This window comes from Mesoplodon bidens (genome assembly GCF_964165515.1).
Source record: "Mesoplodon bidens genome assembly, chromosome: 4".
Classification (NCBI taxonomy): domain Eukaryota; kingdom Metazoa; phylum Chordata; class Mammalia; order Artiodactyla; family Ziphiidae; genus Mesoplodon; species Mesoplodon bidens.
In genome coordinates this window covers 31,264,878-31,288,713 of record NC_138160.1, presented here as the reverse complement: position 1 = coordinate 31,288,713, position 23,836 = coordinate 31,264,878, and the positions used below count along the sequence as shown (strand labels likewise).

Sequence of the window (23,836 nt, the reverse complement as noted above, 5' to 3'; positions counted from 1 at the left end):
CAGATTAGTCGTGACACATTATTTCTTCGAATAGAGTTCTTAGTAGTAATACTATGTTTTCAACGAGCTTTTTTTGATAGAGATGGTACAACGGCATTTTACAAAACTAATAACCAATACACCTTCTGTGTCTCCTAATACGTTAAGTGCAGTTACACAACTTTCTGTGATGATGCAAATGTACTCTCTCTGCGTTAATAAGGTAAACAAACACTTGTCACATGTTGCTACTGAGAATATAAATTTTTAATTGTACATCGTTTAAACTTAATAGCCTAAAAAGGCTAGTGACTGTCATATTGGACATCATAACTCTAGAGTTTCATGTATTTGTTAATAAGTATAAATCTAAGTTCTTAATGAACTTCTTTCACAGAACGTGAATTTAAAAATCATATAAACTATCACCTCTGTTGCCTTAAAAACTATATCCCAGGGCTTCCCTGGTGGCGCAGTGGTTGAGAGTCCGCCTGCCGATGCAGGGACGTGGGTTCGTGCCCCGGTCCAGGAGGATCCCACATGCCGCGGAGCGGCTGGGCCCGTGAGCCATGGCCGCTGAGCCTGCACATCCGGAGCCTGTGCTCCGCAACGGGAGGGGCCGCAACAGTGAGAGGCCCACGTACCGCAAAAAAAAAAAAAACAAAACCTATATCCCAATCTATTTATATTGCACGGGCTAAACAGGTCTTACCATACAGCATCATTAAGTTTTATATATACATATATAAAAAATAGTATACAAAGGAACACAAAATTATATTTTCTATACAAACTGCCACTGTATTCTCAGCACTTCAGACTTTTTTTTTTCCCTCCTGGAAACAATACTATTTATGTAACCAGAGAATTTAACTCAGAACCATGAGAAAAAAACCCACAAAAAAACCCCAAACCAAAAAAAACCCAAACAAACAAAAATACCAAAAAACCTTTAAAACTGATGATTTAACCCAATTTAAGAGGTAACTATCATTCCCTATTACTCTTCCATAGACAAGGGCAAAACTACATATTTTAAAAAATAAAACATTCATAACTAATCACCTCCTACACAAAAAGATGAAATAACCATTTGCATAACTTTCTAAACTATATACACTCAAACTATTCATCAGTAATTAACTCAGGGATAGGTCTGTGAGAAAACAATATTAAGAAACACTTAATATTCTTAAAAGAATTTATAATATTGAGTTTCGTATACCACATAGCTTTACTGAGACTTTAGAAATTAAAACTCAGTCAATTCATTACCTCATTATAGAGAATGGATCCTCTGTACAGTCAAAATAACTTTTTAAAAAGTTGATAAATACATCTATTTCAGTCATCCATTCGAATCATTCACTTGATTAGCAAGCAACTTACAAAAATACTGAAATAATTAAACAGCATAAGGAACTCTTCTCTGTGAACCAACAGTAAAAATCACAACTACGGTGAGTAGTAGGGGTGGGAGAAAAAGAATTTTCAATGAGAACTTTTTATCTATATTACTGCAAATAATTTCACTGTTGTTTTATACTGTTCTTTTTCCATGCAGTAGTGTTTCAATTTTTGTAAATTTCCATTTTTTTATCCATAGTAACCCTAAAACTTAAAAGAAAACTCACTAGAACACAGATGACATCAGAGTAAGTATTCTTACCTTTATTTGACTTTGATGGTTTATTCTTGATAGGTTTAAGGGAACTTCTTGATTTATCCTCTCTATCTTTAATAAGTTTCTGAACGTCATCCAAAGACAGTTTTTGCAGGACTACTACAGGCTTAGCTCCTTTATTTAGATCTTCAACTAATCCCATTTTTTCTACTTTGTCTTTCTGCTCTCCTTTCATTTCCATTTTCTTTGTCTCCTGAGTAATATTGCCATCTTTATCCCTCTTGATTTTTGGAATGACAAAATTTTTCAATGCACCAGACCTGCCCCCCAACAAATAACTTGGAAATTCTGCCTTATTGTCAGGGTGTGTTTTATTACTGTCTACTTTACTCTTGTTACCCTCTGTCCTTCTGTCATCTTTACTATTTGGTGATTTAAAACCAGGCTTATCAGATCTTGATTTATTAGAATCTCCTTGTTTAACACGAGGACTGTCAGGTCTTGCTTTCTGCTCCCCAGAAGATGGTCTTTCCCGTGAGTCCCCTGATTCATGTCTGTGTTTTCTTTCTATTTTATCAGGTTTTGAACCATCAGATTTAATGCCATGTTCATTTCTACTAGAGGATCTCAATGTTTCTGGCCTTCGAACCCTGGATTGATCCCCCCGATGTCGTTCAGATTCACTCCTGTCATCTGACTTTTGTTTACTATCATGGTCACGTCTTAGTGACTCAGAAATAGATCGCCCATCAGGTCTCTGCTTTAAGGCTTCAGCTCTTTCTGATTTTAACCGAGGTGAATCAGATTTAATGTCCTGTTTATGTTTAGACACTTCAGGTTTTTTCTCTGTTGATGGCTTTCCAGAATCCCTCCTATTTTCATGCCTATGTTTTGGTGTTTCAGGCCGACCTTCAGTTTTTTGCTTTGGAGTTTCAGGTCGGCCCTCACCTTTCTGCTTTGGAGTTTCAGGCCGTCCATCACCCTTTTGTTTTGGGGTTTCAGGATGCCCATCACTCTTTTGTTTTGGAGTTTCAGGTCGGCTTTCACCCTTTTGCTTTGGGGTTTCAGGTCTTGACTTTGTTGTTTCTGATCTGCCATTATTTTGTTTGTTGTCATTTAACTTTGTGTCAGACACTCTGTTTTCATTCTGTTTAGGCTCGGCTGTGGTGCTCTCATTTTGTCTGGATTCGATCATTCTGCTCTCATTCTGTTTAGGTTCTTCTGTTTGTACCTCAATTTTAGTTTCTATCTTACTTTCACTAGATTTTGTCTCTACCAATCTGTTTTCATTTGGTTTTGACTCCGCCAATCTACTTTCGTTTTGTTTCACTTCACTCTTTAAAAGCTCAGGATCAGACTTTTTTTTAGGAGTCTCAGGATGGTTTTCTGGTGCAGATTTAAGATTTCCAATAGTATCTTCCTGAAGAACAGACATAGGTGCATCATTACATTGTTTGATTTCTTCAGGCTTTTTTATGGAGTCTGAATCCTGAGTTACAGAGGCCTGAGAGTCCACTCTTCCTGCCTGATGAAGATCAATGCTAACCATTAATGCTGGCCTTGACCCATTTCCCGTAGAACCCGTCTCCTGAGAAGCTGGTCTATTACCTCCTGTAGCACCCCCAGCCTCCTGTGGGTAAGAATCTTGTTTTCTTTTTTTCAAAGGCTTATCTGAAATTCAAAGATAAATATTCAGTATCAGTAATAGACATATATTCTTATCTTATTAAAAACCATATGGACTTTGACTATTTTTTAAAGTCACATTTTTAAAAAATGTGGTGAATGCAAATGTCAATACGCATATATAAAAAAGTAGGCACGAATGGCATAATACTTTTAAACCAAGGTTTGAGGAAATATTCATGCTTGCTGTACCTCAATAAATATTAGCGAGTATAGTATAAAGATCATTTAAACTGCTAACTGAATAAAAACTACAAAGAGCCCCAAATCTGCCAACATACAAAACAGGGTGCTTTTGTCACATGTAAGAAAAGTATGGAAAATAATAAAACTCAAAAGAAAATAGAAATCATGCCACTGGAAAAAAGGTAAATGAGGAGAGTAAGAAAAAAAAAAGAATTTAATAGTTTGTTATTAACCTTCGATCCAGGATTCAAATTCTTCAAGGTGTCAACAGCACAAATGGAATTTAAAAGCTAACACACAGTTAGAAGTAACTTTAGACAAGGAAACATAACTATAAAAATGAGAAGCATATAATAAGAACTTTTTAGATAAACGCTATCTTTCCTAAGCAACTTCAACTGAAGAAAAATGCTTCAGCTCTTCAACATAAAGTTCTAGGGGTCTATATACTGGCTTAATAAGAAATTATTTACAGTATTTATGTGCAATTTAAAGACAAAAATACACACAAACACAAATCTACCACTATAACAAAATGTCATGGTATTTTTAACAGCTATGTATTTCTGTGCATGATTCCACTTGACTCAAGAGGCTCCTAGGTCATTTTCTATAAATTGAATTTCCAATTAGGTCTTGGGAATCATAACATGATATATAACTATAATATTATAGCACCCTGAGGCTCTGCCTGCTTTAATGCTACTTGCTGAATTGCCTGGCTGTTTTAAAAGTTATTTTTAATCTTTTTCTTTTATTCAGGAGAATCTTTAGATTCTCTTATACTACTCATTAATGTGATACAGTATCATTTAAGGAAAAGATCACAAGGTGAAAAGTCAAAATGACCACTAAAAACAGCTCCTTAATATTAGGGAACCAAGTTCTGAAAAAAATGTTTTTAATAGTAATGATGCTTTTATACACCAAAGTTTCATCATTTTGTTTTGAAAGTGAGAAGTAGCAGTCCCTTACAGCTTACAATCTAATCAAATATTACTAAAATTTACTTCAGATATTTTCCAGTAATTTTTTGAAGAACTAAGCCATTCTGCTTTTTCAGTAATTCAGAAGTCAAATCTATCATCACATATACTGCACTTGCAAAATAACTACATGATGATAATAATAAAGTATATTATCATTAAACTGTTTTCCCTAGTTAAAACTAACCTGGTAAGAACTTATATGAAGCTTTCTGCATCAATACCTAAGAAAAAAGCACTTAGAATACTAATTTATAGAATTTTGCTTTTGAATGTTCTGCCACACAAAATCATCTTTATATCTTGCCAAAGGGCACACCAAATAATTATTACCTCAAAAACAGGATGCTTTGTAACCTTATACTTATCCCTTAAACTTTTATGATAAGCATTTAGAAAAAAAGTTTTAAGGATCTAGAAATTGAAATAGTATAATCTAATCTAAGATTTTTATATTTTTCAATGAAATATGATTCATGAAAGTCATTAAAATGGTAACCTAAGCATACTTAAGAACTATTAATAACATAGATCTCAGGCATCTGAAGATCTCTCTTAGGAGATCTGTGGCTCATCCTTCTATTAGTATGAACAATCTGTCTTTCAGGAGAACATTAAAATAACTTGAAGGCTAAATTTTAAAAGATTACAAAATACTTAATAATTAATAGATCATTAAACTCATTCTAATTTATCTTTCATTATTAAAATGGAAATTTAGCAAAGAGTTTAATTTCAAAGAAATTATCATGTTCGATTTAGTTATCTTTATAGACACTATGATTATTTATAATAAAAATATGAAAAGCATTTGCACATGAGTGATGTATGAAGATTGGGGGAGATCTTATAATTTTCTCTACTATGCATAAAATATTGCTAAATACAAAGTTTTAATTTTTCAACTATTGAAAGGTACTACACCTCTTCTGTAAAACCTGGAAAAATTCCATTACTGCTGCAAGGACTCTTGGATACGTTAAGAGCACGCAGGTTCTGATTCACTTCATCTGATTCAGTTCCACCATGAACTTATTCCTGTAAAGTGGCTCTGAATCTGCACAGGCCACTTCTGTCTATTCACTTTTGTTATCAGTCTTCATTACATAATAATCTTCACCTAATGATGGAAAGCCATCTCTATGAAGAATAATTTTAATATTTGGGACACTATTACCTGTAAGCCCTCTAAAGCACTGGGAACCATAAAATTAGCTATCAAAATACAGGTGTTCCTGAAGAAAGTGCATACAAAAAGATATAATTTTAAGACCAACAACACTTGTCATCTTGATGCTGGTATTTTGAAAATAGTATCTGGCCCTTAAAGAAACTGTGAACTCAGTTGTGCTTGTACGAAACAAACTATATCACTTGCCTAAATCTACAAGTGATAAATGAAAACACTTAAAGCAAAAAGCAGAACAACTGTACACACAATAGCCAATTATAAAAAATGAAAAAGTCCCATCCCTAAACCACAGTACAGGCTAAGTGACTAATTGTCCTATTCCTGTCCCAAATCCCAGTCTCTTATTCCAAATGACAATCTATAATAATTTAGTTCTAATCAGGGTTACAGTGCAAGAGTATTTTAACATCATAAAAAACATTAGTGACGCTAGACCATTCCTTATACTTGCTAACATGGAAAGTGGACCTTGGGAAAAGATGAAACAGGCAAAGATGAACAAAGAAACCCCCTCTTTAACAAGAGAAAGCAGGAATTTTCAGCACATGGAGATATTAATGTCTATGACAGCTCATCCCAGAAGCAAAGAAAAAGAGCCTTTTGAAATTAATTTATGTAATTACAGATGTTAAAAGTTTGAGCAAAAGATTGAGAAGGTCCTTTAGGAATATTATAAAATATTAGGTTGCACAGAATTAACCTATCAGTGTTTATAAATCTCTCCAAAGAAGAGAGAACAGGCCAAAGGAACATAAATATCTAGCAGCCAGAAAAGTGTCTTCTGTGTGTGCAACAGAGGTGTATTAGGTTATACCGCAGCCAATGTAAAATGTTTCTAAGAGCATTCTATCTCTTTTCCTGAATTCCATAGTTATCCAACAACCATGTCTGCCAAACTTTCTAATCTATTTACAAGGTACAGTTTTTTGATTTCTGGTCTATTGAGGGGAATGCTTCATTCATTCGTAACAAATGAATATAATGGGAAACAAGCTCAGAACCTAGAGCAGAGTGCTCGGTAAAACCATGTATACCACACAAGTAGTCTCGTTTGCTCCTTGCCACCAGCAATAAAATAGTTATAAAAAAAGTACTCCGTGCCAAACCTTAGAATACAGTAAATATCAATCTTACAATATACAGTAGTGCTAAAATGTAGTGGTAACTAGTGATAAATTCATTTCAAAGAAGTATTTCATCTCTCAAGGGCCGACTGTAAGACTACCACTTCAGAAAACTTTACTTTTATTTATGACCTCACCTACAAACTTAGAGAAACATACCCGCCCTTTAATCTTTCCAAAATCTCAAGATAACTACTTATATATAAAACACTATCTCATCATACAATGCAGAAATTGAATATAAAATGACAAGATACAAATGTTAGCTGGTACCTAAAATTCCAAAGGTTTTCAAATAAAGCTGTCAGAAGGCAAGTTAGAGATGACAGCACCAATACGAGGTCGGCCAAATCTGCATAACCGATTTGGGAAAAACCATCTAAACCAAACTGAAAATCAGATAGTTCATCTTTTCCCTTAAATCTTTATAGAACCAGACACCTCTGTAAGTCAAATTACATTGTTTCAAAATTCTAAGTCAACTTTGCTCACTCAACTTTTCAATTATCTTTGTTATAGTCACACCATCAGAGATTACAGAGAAAACTGTTACATTAAAATTAAAATATACATAACAAGTGTCAGGAAGAACAGTATGCTGTTTGTCGATTTTGTTTTCATCTCCCAAAGAAAAGTTAGTAGTCTAAAATAAGTTTGCTAACATGCAATTAGCATCCTTATTTCCATTCAGTTTTTAAAAGTAAAAACTTTGGTTTTAACAAATATGATACAGTAAAGTTAAAAAAAGTAAGAAAAAAAAGCTCATTTCCTCTGTTTTCGTCCCTACCAACAATTAGGTCATTAAAAAAAGATTATACGGGCTTCCCTGGTGGCGCAGTGGTTGAGAGTCCGCCTGCCGATGCAGGGGACACGGGTTCGTGCCCCGGTTCGGGAAGATCCCACATGCTGTGGAGCAGCTGGGCCCGTGAGCCATGGCCGCTGAGCCTGGCGTCCGGAGCCTGTGCTCCACAAGGGGAGAGGCCACAACAGTGAGAGGCCCACATACAGCCAAAAAATAAAAAATAAAAAAAAATAAAAAAAGATTATACTTCTTTTAAAGAATATAATTTTCCAAAACACAGATTAAAACGTCATGCAAAAGTTCAGTTCTCAAGGCAACTAATATTTCTTGGTCAAGAAACTACAATTGTATATGTTTTCTGCAAAACTGTCACAGGACTCAGGAATTTTGGTAAGGTTAATATTATTGAGAGCAGCTGAATGATACTGCTCTCTCCATCTGACATGCATATACTTTTATTAGAGGTTAGAGGAAGAGATATATATTGGAACCCATAGAGTTATTTCCTAAATCCCACACTACTAAGCAAAGAGAAAAAGGGCAAGCAACACTTTATTTCATCTTTAACGTCCATGATTTGCTAGTTAAAAACAAAACAAAAAAACACCAGTTCCCTAGCCAATAAAATGAAAATTTCTAGCAATCTCTTTATTTGCATCTACCCGTGATTTATGCACTTAGCAAACACTGTAGTACAACAATTACCAAATACAGTCTGTTTTTCCAGTAACATTAAAAAGAGACAAATGATAGGAAACATAATATGAATCTTCAGCATGTTTCTTAGCAGAGGAACACAATTATCTAGAAAGGATCCTGTCACATAATGAACAAGATCACAGATAAAAATGAGCTCTAGTCAACACCACGAAGTTTTGCTTTCTAATGACCAAACAGAAACTCTAAGAACTATAAATCAATCTAGAATATTTAACTATAAAATTAAATCTTAAAGTATTCTTTGGTTTGAATGGTCAAATGTGTATATGCGTCTACTGTAGAGACATCAAATTCATAAATTACTAATTTCAACCACTGATTCATTAGTCTCTCTAAAAATTTAAGAGATTGTATACATAATGTTCACCAAATAATCAAGAAATTAACAAAACTTACTTTGATTATAATTTTTTATAAAGCACAAAAGAAAGCCCATAAACTCATAGAACAGGTGTCTTGAAAATCCATCCTAATACACTAGTCAGACAAAAGAGAACACTTAACCATAATCACCAACAAAAGATCCCTGATTCTTAAAGCTTGCTATTTCATATTAAAATTCTTTCCTAATTTTTTTACTTAAAAAAAAATTCATATTATTAAGAGATGACAGAATTAGAAACTAAGTGAAAAATCTAATTGCAAAATAAACATACAAACTTTTCTTAAATGTACTGATTCAAAATAATTCTATAGTGTTAACCTTGTTTTGGTAGAAAAAAGGTGAAGATGCAAAATTATATTAACATAACTTGTGGAAAACACATGTAATATAGAAATGCTAATGTTCATTTTAGTAGATAAGCACAGATAAAATAACTTGGTATATAATAGGTGACAGATGTGTTATATAGAGTTACCATATCTCAGACAGTGGTTTTAGATAAAAAATGAAATTAAGACTAACTTCTGAGGGGTGAGCATTTTAGTAATAAAACCATAATTTTGAGGAGAAACATTAAAAATTATAAAATATAATGAGAAAAAAAGAGTTACTTTAAAAACTTTTTTGACATTATAATTAAATATGTGCCGAGAGCATGAAGTGGTAGTAATGAGACTATTTTACCTTTATCTTGAACTTCTTTTGAAAAGCGCTCCCTTTCAATAGCCGATTCTCTCTCTATTCGCTCAATTTCAGCCAATGCATCCAATTCCACTTCATCATATATAGGTCCCTGTTGTGATACCTGTTGCTGATTCTGTACCACAGAAGTCTGGGGCTGTTTTGTAGCAACTGAAGTGTTCTGCTGTAAAACAGGCACTTGATTTGCTGGAAGGAATGCTGTTTGTTCTTGCTGCGACAAACACTGAGCAGCATTTAGTGGGCGGTTTACATCCTGTGGAGTAATGGGTGTTTTTGAAGTCTGTCCTGGGTACTGCACATTAAAAGGAATATCATTTTCTGAAACATTGCTATTTTCCATACCAGAAAGCATATCCTCTTGCTGGTCCATGTCTGAAGACCTTACTCGAGAAAGTCTTAATGTAAGTTTAGTAGAGTCCTTGGATGGAGAGCTAATGATATCATACATTGCAGCTTTCTCACTCTGGTCTTTTTCATCCTTGCCTAATTTCATTTTCTTTTGCTTCTTTTGTTTTCTTTCTGGAGAATCTAACAAGATGTCTGGTGGAACATCTCGAGGTGATGAGCAAGGTAGAGACTGAGACTGTAGGATTAAAGGTGGTCTTGATCCTAGAAAAACAATTCAACAGGAATGAACAGTTGTGCTAGATTTACATTTTCAGACAATGTGATAAACATATTAAATAAGTGACAATACAGTACCGCTAGAAAAAATGTTAAATTACCTCATCCAAGCTACTTATTTACAGAATATGAAAAGAAAGCCTAAAGATGTGTCCCCCATGGTCTTTTAGCTTGCTGGTAGACGATCCAGGTTTGAATTAAAATATGAGTATTCCATCTTCCAGACCAGTATTATTTCTATTTTTTCACGTAAAAAATATAAATACTTAGCTTGAAAATGGCAAAAGACTTCACTATTTCTAAAGATGCAACACAAATATTTGGGGTATGATAATCTCTATTCTCTCACTTATTATCTAGGAAAACTGACATGTCTAAAGTAAAAATAAGACTGTCAAATTACAAAAAAATAAAATAATTAATCCTAGGGTGTACACTCACAGGAATACTTAATGGTATAAGAAAACGGAAGTGGGAAAAATTACAATGATCAGTCTTCACTTACTTAACAAATTGGTAGTAAAGTATTAATTTATACCTTTATGTGGTCTTCTCTTTCTCCCTCCACTTAACATCATTCACATACTCTCTTCAGCTTGCTAATCCTCCTTTTATTAGAAAAATATGCAGGTCCAGCAAATAAAATATCTTCAGCCCAGATCCCATTAAATTAAACACTATACGATATAAGGAAGTGTTAAAAGTAAGCTAATCGAATGGGAAAATTTTTCCTAGTTAACAAGCTGTCAATGAGGAAGAACTGCATCAATATGCTTCAGAAATAAAAGTATAATTGTATCTGAATAATATATACATTTCTTTGAATTAGATTATAAAAATTTTAAAAACCCATAGGAAATTATAAAGATCAGTCAAGCTAAAAGTGCTTTATATGGTTGGCCAAAAAATGTTCGTTCGGGTTTTCCATAACATCTTACACATCATATTGCCTTTTTATTTAAAGTTTACATGTCACATTATATCTATTTTAGAACAAACTTTAAATTCCAACAATTTATCTAAAAATTAAACTAGGCTAATTGAAGATGCATTCAACCTTCAAAACTAGTTGGAAAACCACCTCACAAACAGATATAGAGGCTTCTGATGACTAATGTGTTCGTGAGGTTAACTGTTCTAAAGTTTTCTTCTCTTTCTATCTAAAGTTATCTATCCACCTAACAATCCATTCATCCATTCACTCATCTATCCATCCTCAACAGTTAGAGGAAAAATGGTCTGGTTATCTAGAGCAACCAGCTATCCCACTGTTATTCCTCCCTGACACTCTGATTATTTCTTACTCTGAAAATACTTGTGAGATACGTACCTAACTTTGATACCTAAAGTACAAATAGAGTTACTCTGGAAGTTGTTCTCTCTTTCAAAAGCTGGGTTATTTCTATGTCTGGAAATTCATAGAATTATAGAATTAGAATGGCTCATAATTCTAATTATTGTATTAGAATGGCTCATAAAAGTTCGACTTTCACCTCATGAAGAATATCCCTGGATCAAAGAGTTGGAACATAATCTATGAAAAAAAAAATCTTTACAATGAGGCAGACCAGTCCATGTTTTAGACGGCTATAATTAGAATTTCTCACAGATAGATAAAATTTGTTATCAGCTATATTGCAATTTAAAGCTACTTCTCTAAAGCGGATACAATATTCTCTTCCAACAAACTTGGATGACTCCAATTATTAGACCTTAGTTTTAAGTATTTTAAATAATAGCTCAAACCTGGACTCAGAATTTTTTGACTCTATTATACACAGAAGACCACACAAGGTTCTTTGGGAATTTGAAGATAAATAAAATAGAATTCATGTCCATAAGATAGTACAGGATAAGTTATTAGAAAAACAGAAACAAACGGCTTGGGGAAACCAGGGAAGGGTCCATAGAAGATCACCCATTTAACTTAGAATTTGAAGAATTAATATGATTTTAATAAGCAGAAATGAAAGTAGGTGTAAGAGATCTAGTGAAGTAATTAACATAGAGCTGGCCATTTTGATAAATGACTACCTAAGAAGAGAAGACTTTAAAGATAATTCAGGATTTGGAATAGCATTAAGAGAAGCAGGAATGGCAGAAAGAACAGTGAGTACAATTTTGAATATGAATTTGAAATACCAGCTAGATATGAGGAGGTTTTGTCCAGAAATGAAAAATTACAACTTGGGAGACAGGACTGGAAGCAAAAGACATTGATTTGGGAGTCCTGTTCACAAAAGTAACAAACGCTATTACCAAAACTGAGTAAAATAGCCAAGGAAAAAAGTACAATGGAAGATTAAAAATCTAATGATAGAAATCTTGAGAAATGATAGAGCAGAGAAAAGAGCTAATGAAGAAAAAAAAAATCAATGAGAAAAGGATGAGGAAAATAGGTGGATTCAATACAAAATAAGTTTTGGGGGGAGGGTGAAGATTGGGGAAAGCTGATCAATAATTTCAAATATTTAAGAAAGATGAAAAAGACTGTGGTTTGAAAAGACCACTGGATTATTAGTAAGAATGATACTGTATATATCTGAAAACAGTATCAGTAAGTACAGGTTCATTTTTTTCTACAATAAGTGAAAAACAATAGAGAATAATTTTTGGTAACTGCATTAAGAAGTCTGAATTCTTTACTCAATTTGAAATGTGAAAAATTTAAGGAAATTTTTGTTACAATGATACCTTTTGGAGTTCCATCACTTCCAGCAGGGGAACATACTGGCTGTGGAGACCTCAAGGGAAAAGATGCAGCATTCCTCATTGTTGAAGAATCTCCATCCTAGGAATAGAGTATAACATTTATATCTTGAATGATAGAAGAGGTCTTATAGAAATCTTAAAGAGAACCAATAAAAGACATAAATTACTGACAGGTAAAGTGTTGGTATTCAAAAGCATAATTCTTCTGCACTTTCCTGTTTTCTTCGTGGTATATCTTAGAAGAATTGAAATTGTATCCAAAAGAATCAACAGCCTAAGCATAGCAATGAATAAGAAAACTGGTATTACTAGTATGCTTCATTTTTGTTTGCTATTTTCTACCAAAGGAGCTCTGAACATCCCACCAGGCTGTAAATGTAAATGTCTTGAGGGCAGAGTCCAATGTCATCTTTGTTAAACTTAAACACATGTAACTTATGCGATAATACCACCAAACCAAGACAGATTTCCAGTATGTGGAATATTTCAGTAAAATTAAAGCAACATTAAATTTCAGGGAAAAAATTTCTGTACAAGTCTTAGAGGGAAAAAGAGCTAAGCACTAATAAATAGAGGCTCATTATTTAAGAGGACATCTTTGTGTGAGCAAACATTTAAAAATGAAGTATATTTCATTAAGGACCTAAACCTCTAGACCAGAGGTTGGCAAACTTTTTCTGTAATGGGACAGATAGTATATATTTTAGGCTTTATGGATCATATACAGTTTGTCACATAACGTTCTTTGTTGTTGTTCTTTTAAACTCTTTATAACTGTGAAAATCAGTCTTAGTTTATGGGTCAGACTACTGGCCAGTTTACCAACCCTGCTCTACAGGTACAGCTAGATTCTCAGACCCAGTATAATCCTCAGTAAAAGGTAGATATCCTTCAAATTACAGAACTGAAATACTAGGTTATGAGACAAATATTAGAACTATTTTATTACCTTAATGATAACTAATATATTACATACGTCACTACTTAGCCTGTGCACCATGTGTAGGTAGTCGTCACTTGAGCCATGTCTAGGATTATCAGCATGATGATTAGCAGAACTGCCAGACAACGAACCAGAAACTTTATTATCATGTAGGTTTCTCAAACCACCTGCAACAATGGGACTTGATACCGATGCTGAAATTAATAAGAATTTTAAAAAAGCTTTATAAAAATAAACTTAAAATTCTTACAGGACAATAATAATTGTTCACAAGTAATATTTTAGCATACATAAATTACAAAGACTAATATAATGAGCTGACTATCCAGAGCTTGATCAAATCTTAACACTTTGCCACAAGTCATTCAGATTGATTTTTGAAAAGAAATAAGACATTAGATATGGCTGAAGCTCTCCATATATCTGCATATTCCTCTCCACTATTTCCTTCCCCTTATTCCCTAAAAGTAACCACTATACTGAATTTAGAGTTCACTCTACCTATGAATACCTTTGTACCTTTGCTATAAATCAATATACTCTTAAATAACACACAGCACTGTTTTGCACATTATAATTTTGTATAAATGGTATATGTATTGTATATAACCTCCTATAACTTGCTTTTTAATTCAATATTGTGTTGAAATGTGTCCATTTTTATATATGTAGCTTTAAATTCATTTACTTTGAATAAATAATTATATATATTCTGCTGCATAATGTACATACTTTATCCATCCTTGTGTTAGTAGTTTATTTTTTTATTTTTTAAAAATATTTATTTGTTTGTTTGAGCCAGGTCTTAGTTGCAGCAGCCGGGATCCTTAGTTGAGGCTTGCTGGCTCCTTAGTTGTGGCATGCAAACTCTTAGCTGCAGCACGCAAACTCTTAGTTGTGGCATGCATGTGGGCTCTAGTTCCTGGGCCAGGGATTGAACCCGGGCCCCCATCATTGGGAGCGTGGAGTCCTAACAAGTGTGCCACCAGGGAAGTCCCTTGTTAGTAGTTTAGATTGCTTGAGTATTTTTGCCATCATAAACAATGCTGTAATGTATATTCTTGTATATGACTTTTTTACAAATGTGTCTTAGGAGTGAAGTTGCTGGATATTCCTGTTTTTAAACCTTACTAAATATTAACGAATAGCTTTCCAAATTATTTATGTCCACTCTACTGGTAGTAGGTAAGTGTTCATACTGCTCTATATCCTTGCCAATGATTTTCGTCAATTTGAAGATGGAAAATGTCTCTGACAGCCACTTTAATTAGTATTTCCTTCCTTAATTAACAGTGAAGCCAAGCATCTTTTCATGTGTATTAGACATTCAGATTCCCTACTTAACATAAAATCATAAAAATTACTCTGATATTTTCTTTCAAAAGTTTCATAGTTTTGTTTTTTCACACTTAGTCTTTAATTCATGTAAGAACAGAGTATCTTTTCCATGAATGCATGCTAGAACTTGAGATAAAACTGCCTGAGCATTTTTATCCCCACCCCTACTTGTAAGGGAGATAGATTTTTTTTTTTTTTTTTGCGGTACGCGGGCCTCTCACTGTTGTGGCCTCTCCCATTGCGGAGCACAGGCTCCAGACGCGCAGGCTCAGCGGCCATGGCTCACGGGCTCAGCCACTCCACAGCATGTGGGATCTTCCCGGACCGGGCCACGAACCCGTGTCCCCTGCATTGGCAGGCGGATTCTCAACCACTGCGCCACCAGGGACCCAGGGAGATAGATTTTTAACAACTGAAGGAGGTATATGTATTTTAAACTGGAACAGATATTGTCAAACTGCTCTCTAAAATGGTTGTATCAATTTATGTCCCTATGAAGACTGTATGAAGTTCAAATTTCCCCACACACTATAAAATGTTACTAATCTGATAGATATAAAATTTTATTTCAATTAAATTTTGATTTGCATCTCTTTAATTGTGAGCCAGGTTGACCGTACTTCCGTATATGTATTAAATCTTTCTGAATCCACTTTGCTTTTCTTTTTCAGTAAATTGTTTAATTCTTTAGTTTATTGTTGTCTTATTCTTATCAACCTGCATAAGATCTTGCTATATTTAAATTAATACTTTGTAATAAATATTGAAAAAAAATTTTTCCCTAAATTTACTTGTCCTTATTTGTTCTCTCCTATTACACAGAAATTTAGAATTAATCTGTTTTTTTTTCCATTTCTAGAATCCAGTCCTGCTTAGAAACAAGGCCTTCTCGACCCTAAGGTACCCAAAATTCACCCCATGTTTTCTTCTTATAATTTCTTTTAAAATTAATTAATTTATTTTGGGCTGCAATGGGTTTTCCTTGCTGTGTGCTGGCTTTCTCTAGCTGCGGAGAGTGGGGGCTACTCTTCGTTGTGGTGTGCGGGCTTCTCATTGAGGTGGCTTCTCTTGTTGCAGAGCACGGGCTCTAGAGCACAGGCTCAGTAGCTGTGGCACACAGGTTCAGTAGTTGTGGCTCGCGGGCTCTAGAGCGCAGTCTCAGTAGCTGTGGCGCTCAGGCTTAGTTGCTCCGCGGCATGTGGGATCTTCCCAGACCAGGGCTCGAACCCCTGTCCCCTGCATTGGCAGGCAGGTTCTTAACCAATGCGCCACCAGGGCAGCCCCTTCTTTTTATAATTTTATGACTTAAAATACAAATGTAAATAGTTCATCCATCTAAAACATTTTTGCTCTAGATGATCTAGGAATCCAAATAAAATTTCAAAATGCCTAGCCAACCAATCCAACATGATTTATTAAACAATCCATTATCACACACTGATTCAAAATACCATCTTTAGAATGACAAAATTGGAAAATCACCATTTTCCAATGACCAGTGTAAAAACTGATGAAAAGAGAATCATTATTGGATGGTAAACCCTTTAGGATAAAGATTAATAGGAAGTAGGACAGTTACATGATCTCAAAATATCACCTGACAGATTGCTCACTGATTGCAAAGAAATATTATGTTCCTTATAAAAGAAGACATGGAGTAGTCATCACCTAAATGTCACTAATAATGAAGCCACTTGCCATTATATGCCCTCTGATGTGATGTAGTATCAAGTGTACAACGTTACTTATTTAGTACCCTTGCCAAAAATATACAACTAGAAACTAACAGAGCCTTTGAAGATAACTTCCAGATGGTAGGAAATATAGGAAGTATATAAGCAAATTAAACAACACAATGAGGAAACAGTGAAGCCTAGAATATGGGATATTCTACAACAAAAGTAGCATAGACTCCTCAAAAACACAAAAATTACTGTCATGGGGAAAGGGTATGGGACTGTTTAGATTAAAAGAGTCAAAAGAAATGTAAAAACCAAATGCAATGTGTGAGAAACTAGATTAGATCATATGTGGGGGAAAAAAGGTTATAAAAGACATATTTGAGGCCAACTGGTGAAAACAATGTAGATGGTATCAGATGATACTACAGAAATGTTCTTAATTCTTTTAGGGGTAAATTATTACACTTGGTGTTTATAAAGGAGAATTGACTTCCTAGCAGATGTATTTAAGGACAGAGAGGCAGAATGCCTATTGGTGAAATGGTTCACTGTGCTATTCTTTCAACTTTTCTGCATGGTTAAAATTTTTATAATATAAAGTGGTTTTTTTTTATAAAGTGTTTTTTAAATATTACCTTTCACAAACTCTAAATTCCCACAGACATCTGCCTTATTTCTGGACCCATTTCTGTTCCATTTACCAATCTATTTGTTCCTTACCACATTAAATTTTCTTATTTATAACAATTTTGGTATCTGTGTGGGGCTAATCCCTAGTATTATTTTTGGTCTCTCAAGTATCTGAGAATTTCTAAGAAATGACTCATTACTGAATAGGCCCTCAAACTACATTTTTCTTTTGATTTTGTGATTTCAACTTATTCTTTTGAAAAAGCTGGGTTTATCTTGTTATAAAACAACAACAGTGTTTAGAATAAAAATTTATGGTTTTTTTCTACACATATTTATGTGGATATTTCCGTATGAAGCAAATGTGTCCTTTCAATATTTTCCCTCTTATTAATTACATTTAAAATGTTTCACATAACTTTGGCATACCAGAGTAGAAGAGTAATATTTCACAAGTATCAAGAGCCCATATACACGCATACTTCTGTTCAGCACTTACACTAAATTCTATAATTTTGCAGGTGTCTATTCCAAAGGTGTGATTTGTCTCCAAGTTTTTCCTTGACTTACTGTATAAAATAGGCTCAACCTACCATTTCATTATCTAGCTTTGGAAAACCAGAAGTTGGCTGTTTTCATAGATGACACTCAGTTAAAAGTTTATAGGATAAAAGTTTATAAATGAAGCATGTTTTGATCCATGCATAATAAAAAGCCAAGAATACAAACAGGAACTAATGACTGACTGTGAATGTTAAAAATTTGCTGTTAATTATGAGGGATAAAAACACAGATATCTGTTATATTATCTTTTGTACTTTTCAAAATTTCTCTAAAAAAGTACAATATACTAGTAAATACATTATTTAATAGCCATGACATAGATCCCAATGCAGTATGATCTTAAAAAGACACCGTATTATCAACAATTGACTTCAAATGAGAACTAGTAATCTAATCCCAGAAAATTTTAAATCCAAGTTATTAATTTTCCTCTACCAGTACTGTATCTACTAGATATTAAAATTTTCACACTACATATACTTTACTAATTAAAACGTAATTCTTCTTTGACTTAGTGCTACTGTAAGAAGCCCAATTAAATAAAACAGTTCCTAATTTCATAACTAGATATACTCAGTTGTATAAAATAAGGTAATCCAAAGTGTCAAATTACACTGATCTTTTTATCTCCCAGATGACTTCCCAAGTAATAAATGTAACATATTTTTAATAATATAAGCCACAGCTTAAAAGAAATGTTCATTGACAAAAAAGTATACAGTTTAGTATTTGTGTTTTAAAATTTATAAAAAGAAAAAAATGAATTTGCTGGGAACTAGAGGCATTCCCTGTAAATAAACAAGCAACTTTCTTACCTTGCTGCATTTGTGGATGTGTTGTATAACTTGAAGGATGGGAATATGGCATGTATCCTGCAGGGCTTTGTGGGGCATATGGACTAGGCACTGGGCTGTTTTGTTGTGGCATAAATCTGTTCCCAGAGCTTGTCTGTGGTGGCACAAACCGGCTAAAACCCAAAATCCAAATAAACAATATCAGGAAATGAAATAAATATGATATTCCTTGATATTTCACTGTCATAAAATTCTCCAAACCCTAATTTGTATAAAATAAAATATATGTACACAGAAAAATTCTGAAAAATAAATAATGTACAAAAATCATTCACAATTCATAATCTAAGTTATATTAAGCAGTTTGTAAAAACTGGAGTAATTCATTTATTTCACATGCTCCCTAAATTCTACTCAATTAATTTTCTTATTTATCTCAAACACGCTGGTTATTTTAACACATTCTTTTGTTTGTATGAAATTAAGTTCCTATTTACTTAAATTAGTATATTAGAGCATTTCCACATATAACATTTTAAGGCAAATATTCATGTGGGTTACTATTTAAGGCTAAGCATCTAAACTTTTTAACTACACGTAATTCACCATTACCTAAATGTATGTATACACTGTATATTCCCAGGCATATTCACTACAGAAAACAGTACTTAATAAAATGATATATACATTACCTGGAGGGGCTATGTGAGATAGTGGTTTGTTGATAATTGGAAGATGCAGGACTACTGTGCATGGAATTCTGAGAAAGTTTATACTGAGACATCATCATTCCTACACAACATACAAAAATGGTAAAACGTTATTTTCTTCCAATGGTAAAGCATTCTTTAAGTGATTTATATCAATCATTTTTTCACAAACATTCAGAAGTTCTTTCTGTTCTTTTCTTTTTGACCAACATGTTAATTTTGAAGAGCAAAATACAGAAACTATAAATTTCAAGTACAACCCATTTCACCAAAACATCCTTTTAGCATATAACTAATCCAGGGACAGAGATAGAGATATAATTTTTTGTTTTTAAATTTACTTGCTTACCTATTGTCCTATCATTTAGCCTTAGAATTGAAAAGAACTTTCAGAAGTTGCTCTATCTAACCTCTTTCCAAATACTACACACTTCTGTCTACAACAGGCTTTTGGATGGTTTTCCTATTACATGGAATACTTTATTACATACATCTCCCACCTTAGCAGCTTAATTTTACAACTCTATTTATTTCATTGTGATTCAGACCTAAGTTTTTTTTTTTGTCTTTGTCTTTCTTTTTTTTTTTTTTTTGCGGTATGCGGGCCTCTCACTGTTGTGGACTCTCCCGTTGTGGAGCACAGGCTCCGGACGCACAGGCTCAGCAGCCATGGCTCATGGGCATGTGGGATCTTCCCGGACCGGGGCACGAACCCGTGTCCCCTGCATTGGCAGGCAGACTCTCAACCACTGCACCACCAGGGAAGCCCCGGACCTAAGTTTTAAAAAGTACTTTACTTAGGGGCCCAAAGTCTGAGGTATTGTAATTACCATCTGAAAGTCTGTTAACGAACAACAGAATGCTCCTGTTCTTTCTTCCACAGTAATTCTTGCCATGAAATAGGATTAAATGAATATTTGTTTAATGAATAAAAATGTGAGAAGAGCTTTCAGATTCTCACATTTCTTTTCAAGTTAGACATTGTTCCTTCAACTGTTGCATAAGTGGCATTTTGTTATATAGGAGATGCAGGAAAATTCAGCTATTTAGACACTCTAAAATCAAAGATAAAAATCTATGATTAACTTTGACCTTTCTTATGATATGTATAGCCAATCTTTCTGGGAGTTTCGAGTATCACATTATTTCCCCAAATTTCATTTCCTGCTGCTGATATGAAAAGTGTCTTTCACCAGAAACATTCAAACAGAAGTTACATGTTCATTTGCCAGGAACTACAGAAAGGATTCTAGCTCTACCACAGTGGCTGAATGAGATGAGAGCACCTCAAAGTCTAACACTAATAGCGTGTTTTCTATGTAGTCTAAATTTCAATTTACGGATTTTCTCTTCCAACTCAAATTCAGTACCAAATCATATATTCCATGGCTTAATAATTTAATTGCTATAACTACTGTTGCTGAATTTTTTGTTTTTTGAGAGAAAGGGGGCAAGACTCCATGAGATGGGAATTAAGAAGTATTTTCTCCTGAATTAACAGTCATTACTGTGACAAGCTGGAATTACTAGTTTGGAGGCAGTGGCTTTATAAATAAAAGGGGCAAATGAAATACTAGTAGTCCTTTCTGATTCTCTCAGAGATCCAAAGAACTATGAACGAAGTGATTTGCACATTATTAAATTTTCTCCAAATGTGTGACTCACATTTATATTTAACAACCCAAAATCACCTTTTAAGATTTTAAAACCAAATGGAAAATGCTTAGAAAAAAAAAATCACAACATGCAATGAATCAATTCTTAAATGCTAGTTTGTTTTTACAAAGTAGGATATGGAGAAATGAAACAATGTTTCAGACTAAAAAATAAGCATATACAGTAAAAACCACAAAATATGTGACTGAAAGGTGAATACTCAAAGTTTCTTATTAGAGATATGTTATAAAAATGTAATATAAATAGCCTTGGAAGACTTCCTTTATTCAATCTTACATTTATTTACGTTATCCTATACTCAGTGCCCTTATCCTATTTCCTATTACAGGCATACCTCGGAGATATTGCAGATACGGTTCCAGACCACCGCAATAAAGCAAATATCACAATAAAGGGAGTTACATGAATTTTCTGTGGTTTCCCAGTGCATATAAAAGTTATATTTACACTATACTGTAGTCCATTAAGAGTACAAGAGCATTACGTCTAAAAAAACAATGTACATACCTTAATTTAAAAATACTTTATTGCTAAAAAATGCTAACCATTGTTTGAGCCCTCAGTGAGGTTGTAATCTTTTTGCTGGTGGAGGGTCTTGCTCAACGTTGGTGGCTGATGACTGATCAGAATGGTGGTTGCTGAAGGTTGAGGTGGCTCTGGCAATTTCTTAAAATAACACAGCAATGAAGTTTGCTGCATTAACAATGAAGTTTGCTGCATTGATTGACTCTTTCCTTTCATGAATGGTATCTCTGTGGGACGCAATGCCGCTTGACACCATTTTACCCACAGTAAAACTTCTTTCAAAATTGGGAGTCAATTCTCGCAAACTCTGCTGCTACTTTGTCAACTAAAGCTTATGTAATATTCTAAATCCTTTGTTGCCATTTTAACAATCTTCATAGCATCTCAGCCACAAGTAGATTCCACTTCAAGAAACCACTTTCTTTGCTCATCCACAAGAAGCAACTCCTCATCCATTAAATTTTAATCATGAGATTTCAGCAATTAAGTCACATCTTCAGGCTTTACTTCTAATTCTAGCTCTCTTGCTATTTCTACCACATCTGCAGTTACTTCCTCCACTGGAGTCTTGTACCCCTCAAAAGTCATCCATGAGAACTGGAATCAACTTCTTCCAACTCTTGTGAATGTTGATATTTTGACCTCTTCCCATGAATCATGAATGTTCTTAATGGCATCTAGAATGGTGAAACATTTCAGAAAGTTTTCAATTTGCTTTGTCCAGATCCATCAGAGGAGTTACTATCTATGGAAGCTAGAGTCTCATGAAATGTATTTCTTAAAATAATAAGACTCGAATGCTGAGATGACTCCTTGATCCATGGGCTGCAGAATGGATGTTGTGTTAGCAGGCATGAAAACAACATTAGTTTTGTTGTACATCTCCACCAGAGCTCCTGGATGACCAGATGTGCTGTCAATGAGCAGTAATATTTTGAAAGGAATCTTTTTTTCTGAGAAGTAGGTCTCAACAGTGGGCTTAAAGTATTCAATAAACCATGTTATAAACAAACATGTTTGTCATCCAGGTTTGTTATTCCATTTATAGAGCACAGGCAGAGTTGATTTTGCATAACTCTTAAAGGCCCTAGGATTTTCAGAATGGTCAATGAGCACTGGCTTCAACCTAAATTCACCACCTGTATTAGTTCCTAGCAAGAGAGCCAGCCTGTCCTTTGAAGCTTTGAAGCCAGGCATTGACTCTCCTCTCCAGCCATCAAAGTCCTAGGTGGCATCTTCTTCCAATAGAAGACTGTTTTGTCTACACTGAACATTTTTTTTTTAGCACAGCCACCTTCATTAATTATTTTAGTTAGATCTTCTGGATAACTTGCTGCAGTTTCTACATCAGCACTTGCAGCTTTGCCTTGTACTTTTATGTTATGGAGATAGCTTCTTTCCTTAAATCTCATAAACCAATCTCTGCTAGCTTCAAATTTTTCTTCTGCAGCTTTCTCACCTCTCTCAGCCTTCGGAGAATTGAAGAGAGTTAGGGCCTTGCTCTGGATTAGGCTTTGGCTTAAGGGAATGCTCTAACTGGTTTGATCCTCTACCCAGACCACTAAAACTTTCTCCATATCAGCAATAAGGTTATTTAGCTTTCTTAACATTCAAGTGTTCACTGGGGTATAGCACTTTTCATTTCCTTCAAGAATTTTTCCTTTGCTAGGTGGCTGTATGGGACAAGAAGCCTAGCTTTTGGCCTATCCTGGCTTTTGACATGGCTTCCTCACTAAGTTTAAGCATCTCTAGCTTTTGATTAAAGTGAAAGACATGTGACTGTTCTTTTCACTTGAACACTTAAGAGGCCATTGTAGAGTTATTAATTGGCCTCATTTCAATATTGTTGTGTCTCAGAAAATAGGGAGGCCCAAGGAGAGGGGAACTGCCAGTCCTGCCAAAACATACATTTATTGATTACACTGTCTTACATGGGCGCAGTTCCTAGTGCCCTCAAACAATCACAATAGTAACTTCAAAAATCACCGATCAGAGATCACCAGAACACATATAATAATAATAAAAAAAGTTTCAAATATTGTGATAATTAACAAAATGTGACAGAGACACAAAGTAAAATGCTGCTGGAAAAATGGCACTGACAGACTTGTTCAACGTGTGGTTGCCACAAACATTCAATTTGTAAAACAGGCAATATCTGAGAAGCGCAATAAAGCGAAGTGCAATAAAACGAGGTATGCCTATAGCCTTTCTTCCAATCAACATCTCTCCATATTTCCTTTCATTCCAA

At 34.2% G+C, this 23,836-nt stretch overlaps 1 protein-coding gene across 2 annotated transcripts in view; it reads right to left on the bottom strand.

The window, feature by feature from the left end:
- NIPBL (NIPBL cohesin loading factor) overlaps nt 1–23,836 on the bottom strand; it is a 197,440-nt gene that overhangs the window by 87,215 nt on the left and 86,389 nt on the right. For both annotated transcript variants that reach the window (XM_081232739.1, XM_081232740.1), the window contains exons 5-10: nt 19,366–19,465; nt 18,695–18,846; nt 13,699–13,859; nt 12,705–12,801; nt 9,369–9,995; nt 1,649–3,274 (exon numbers count right to left, since the gene is read on the bottom strand). In XM_081232739.1, the coding sequence (XP_081088865.1) occupies nt 1,649–3,274; nt 9,369–9,995; nt 12,705–12,801; nt 13,699–13,859; nt 18,695–18,846; nt 19,366–19,465 (2,763 nt within the window). The remainder of the gene's footprint in view (nt 1–1,648; nt 3,275–9,368; nt 9,996–12,704; nt 12,802–13,698; nt 13,860–18,694; nt 18,847–19,365; nt 19,466–23,836) is intronic.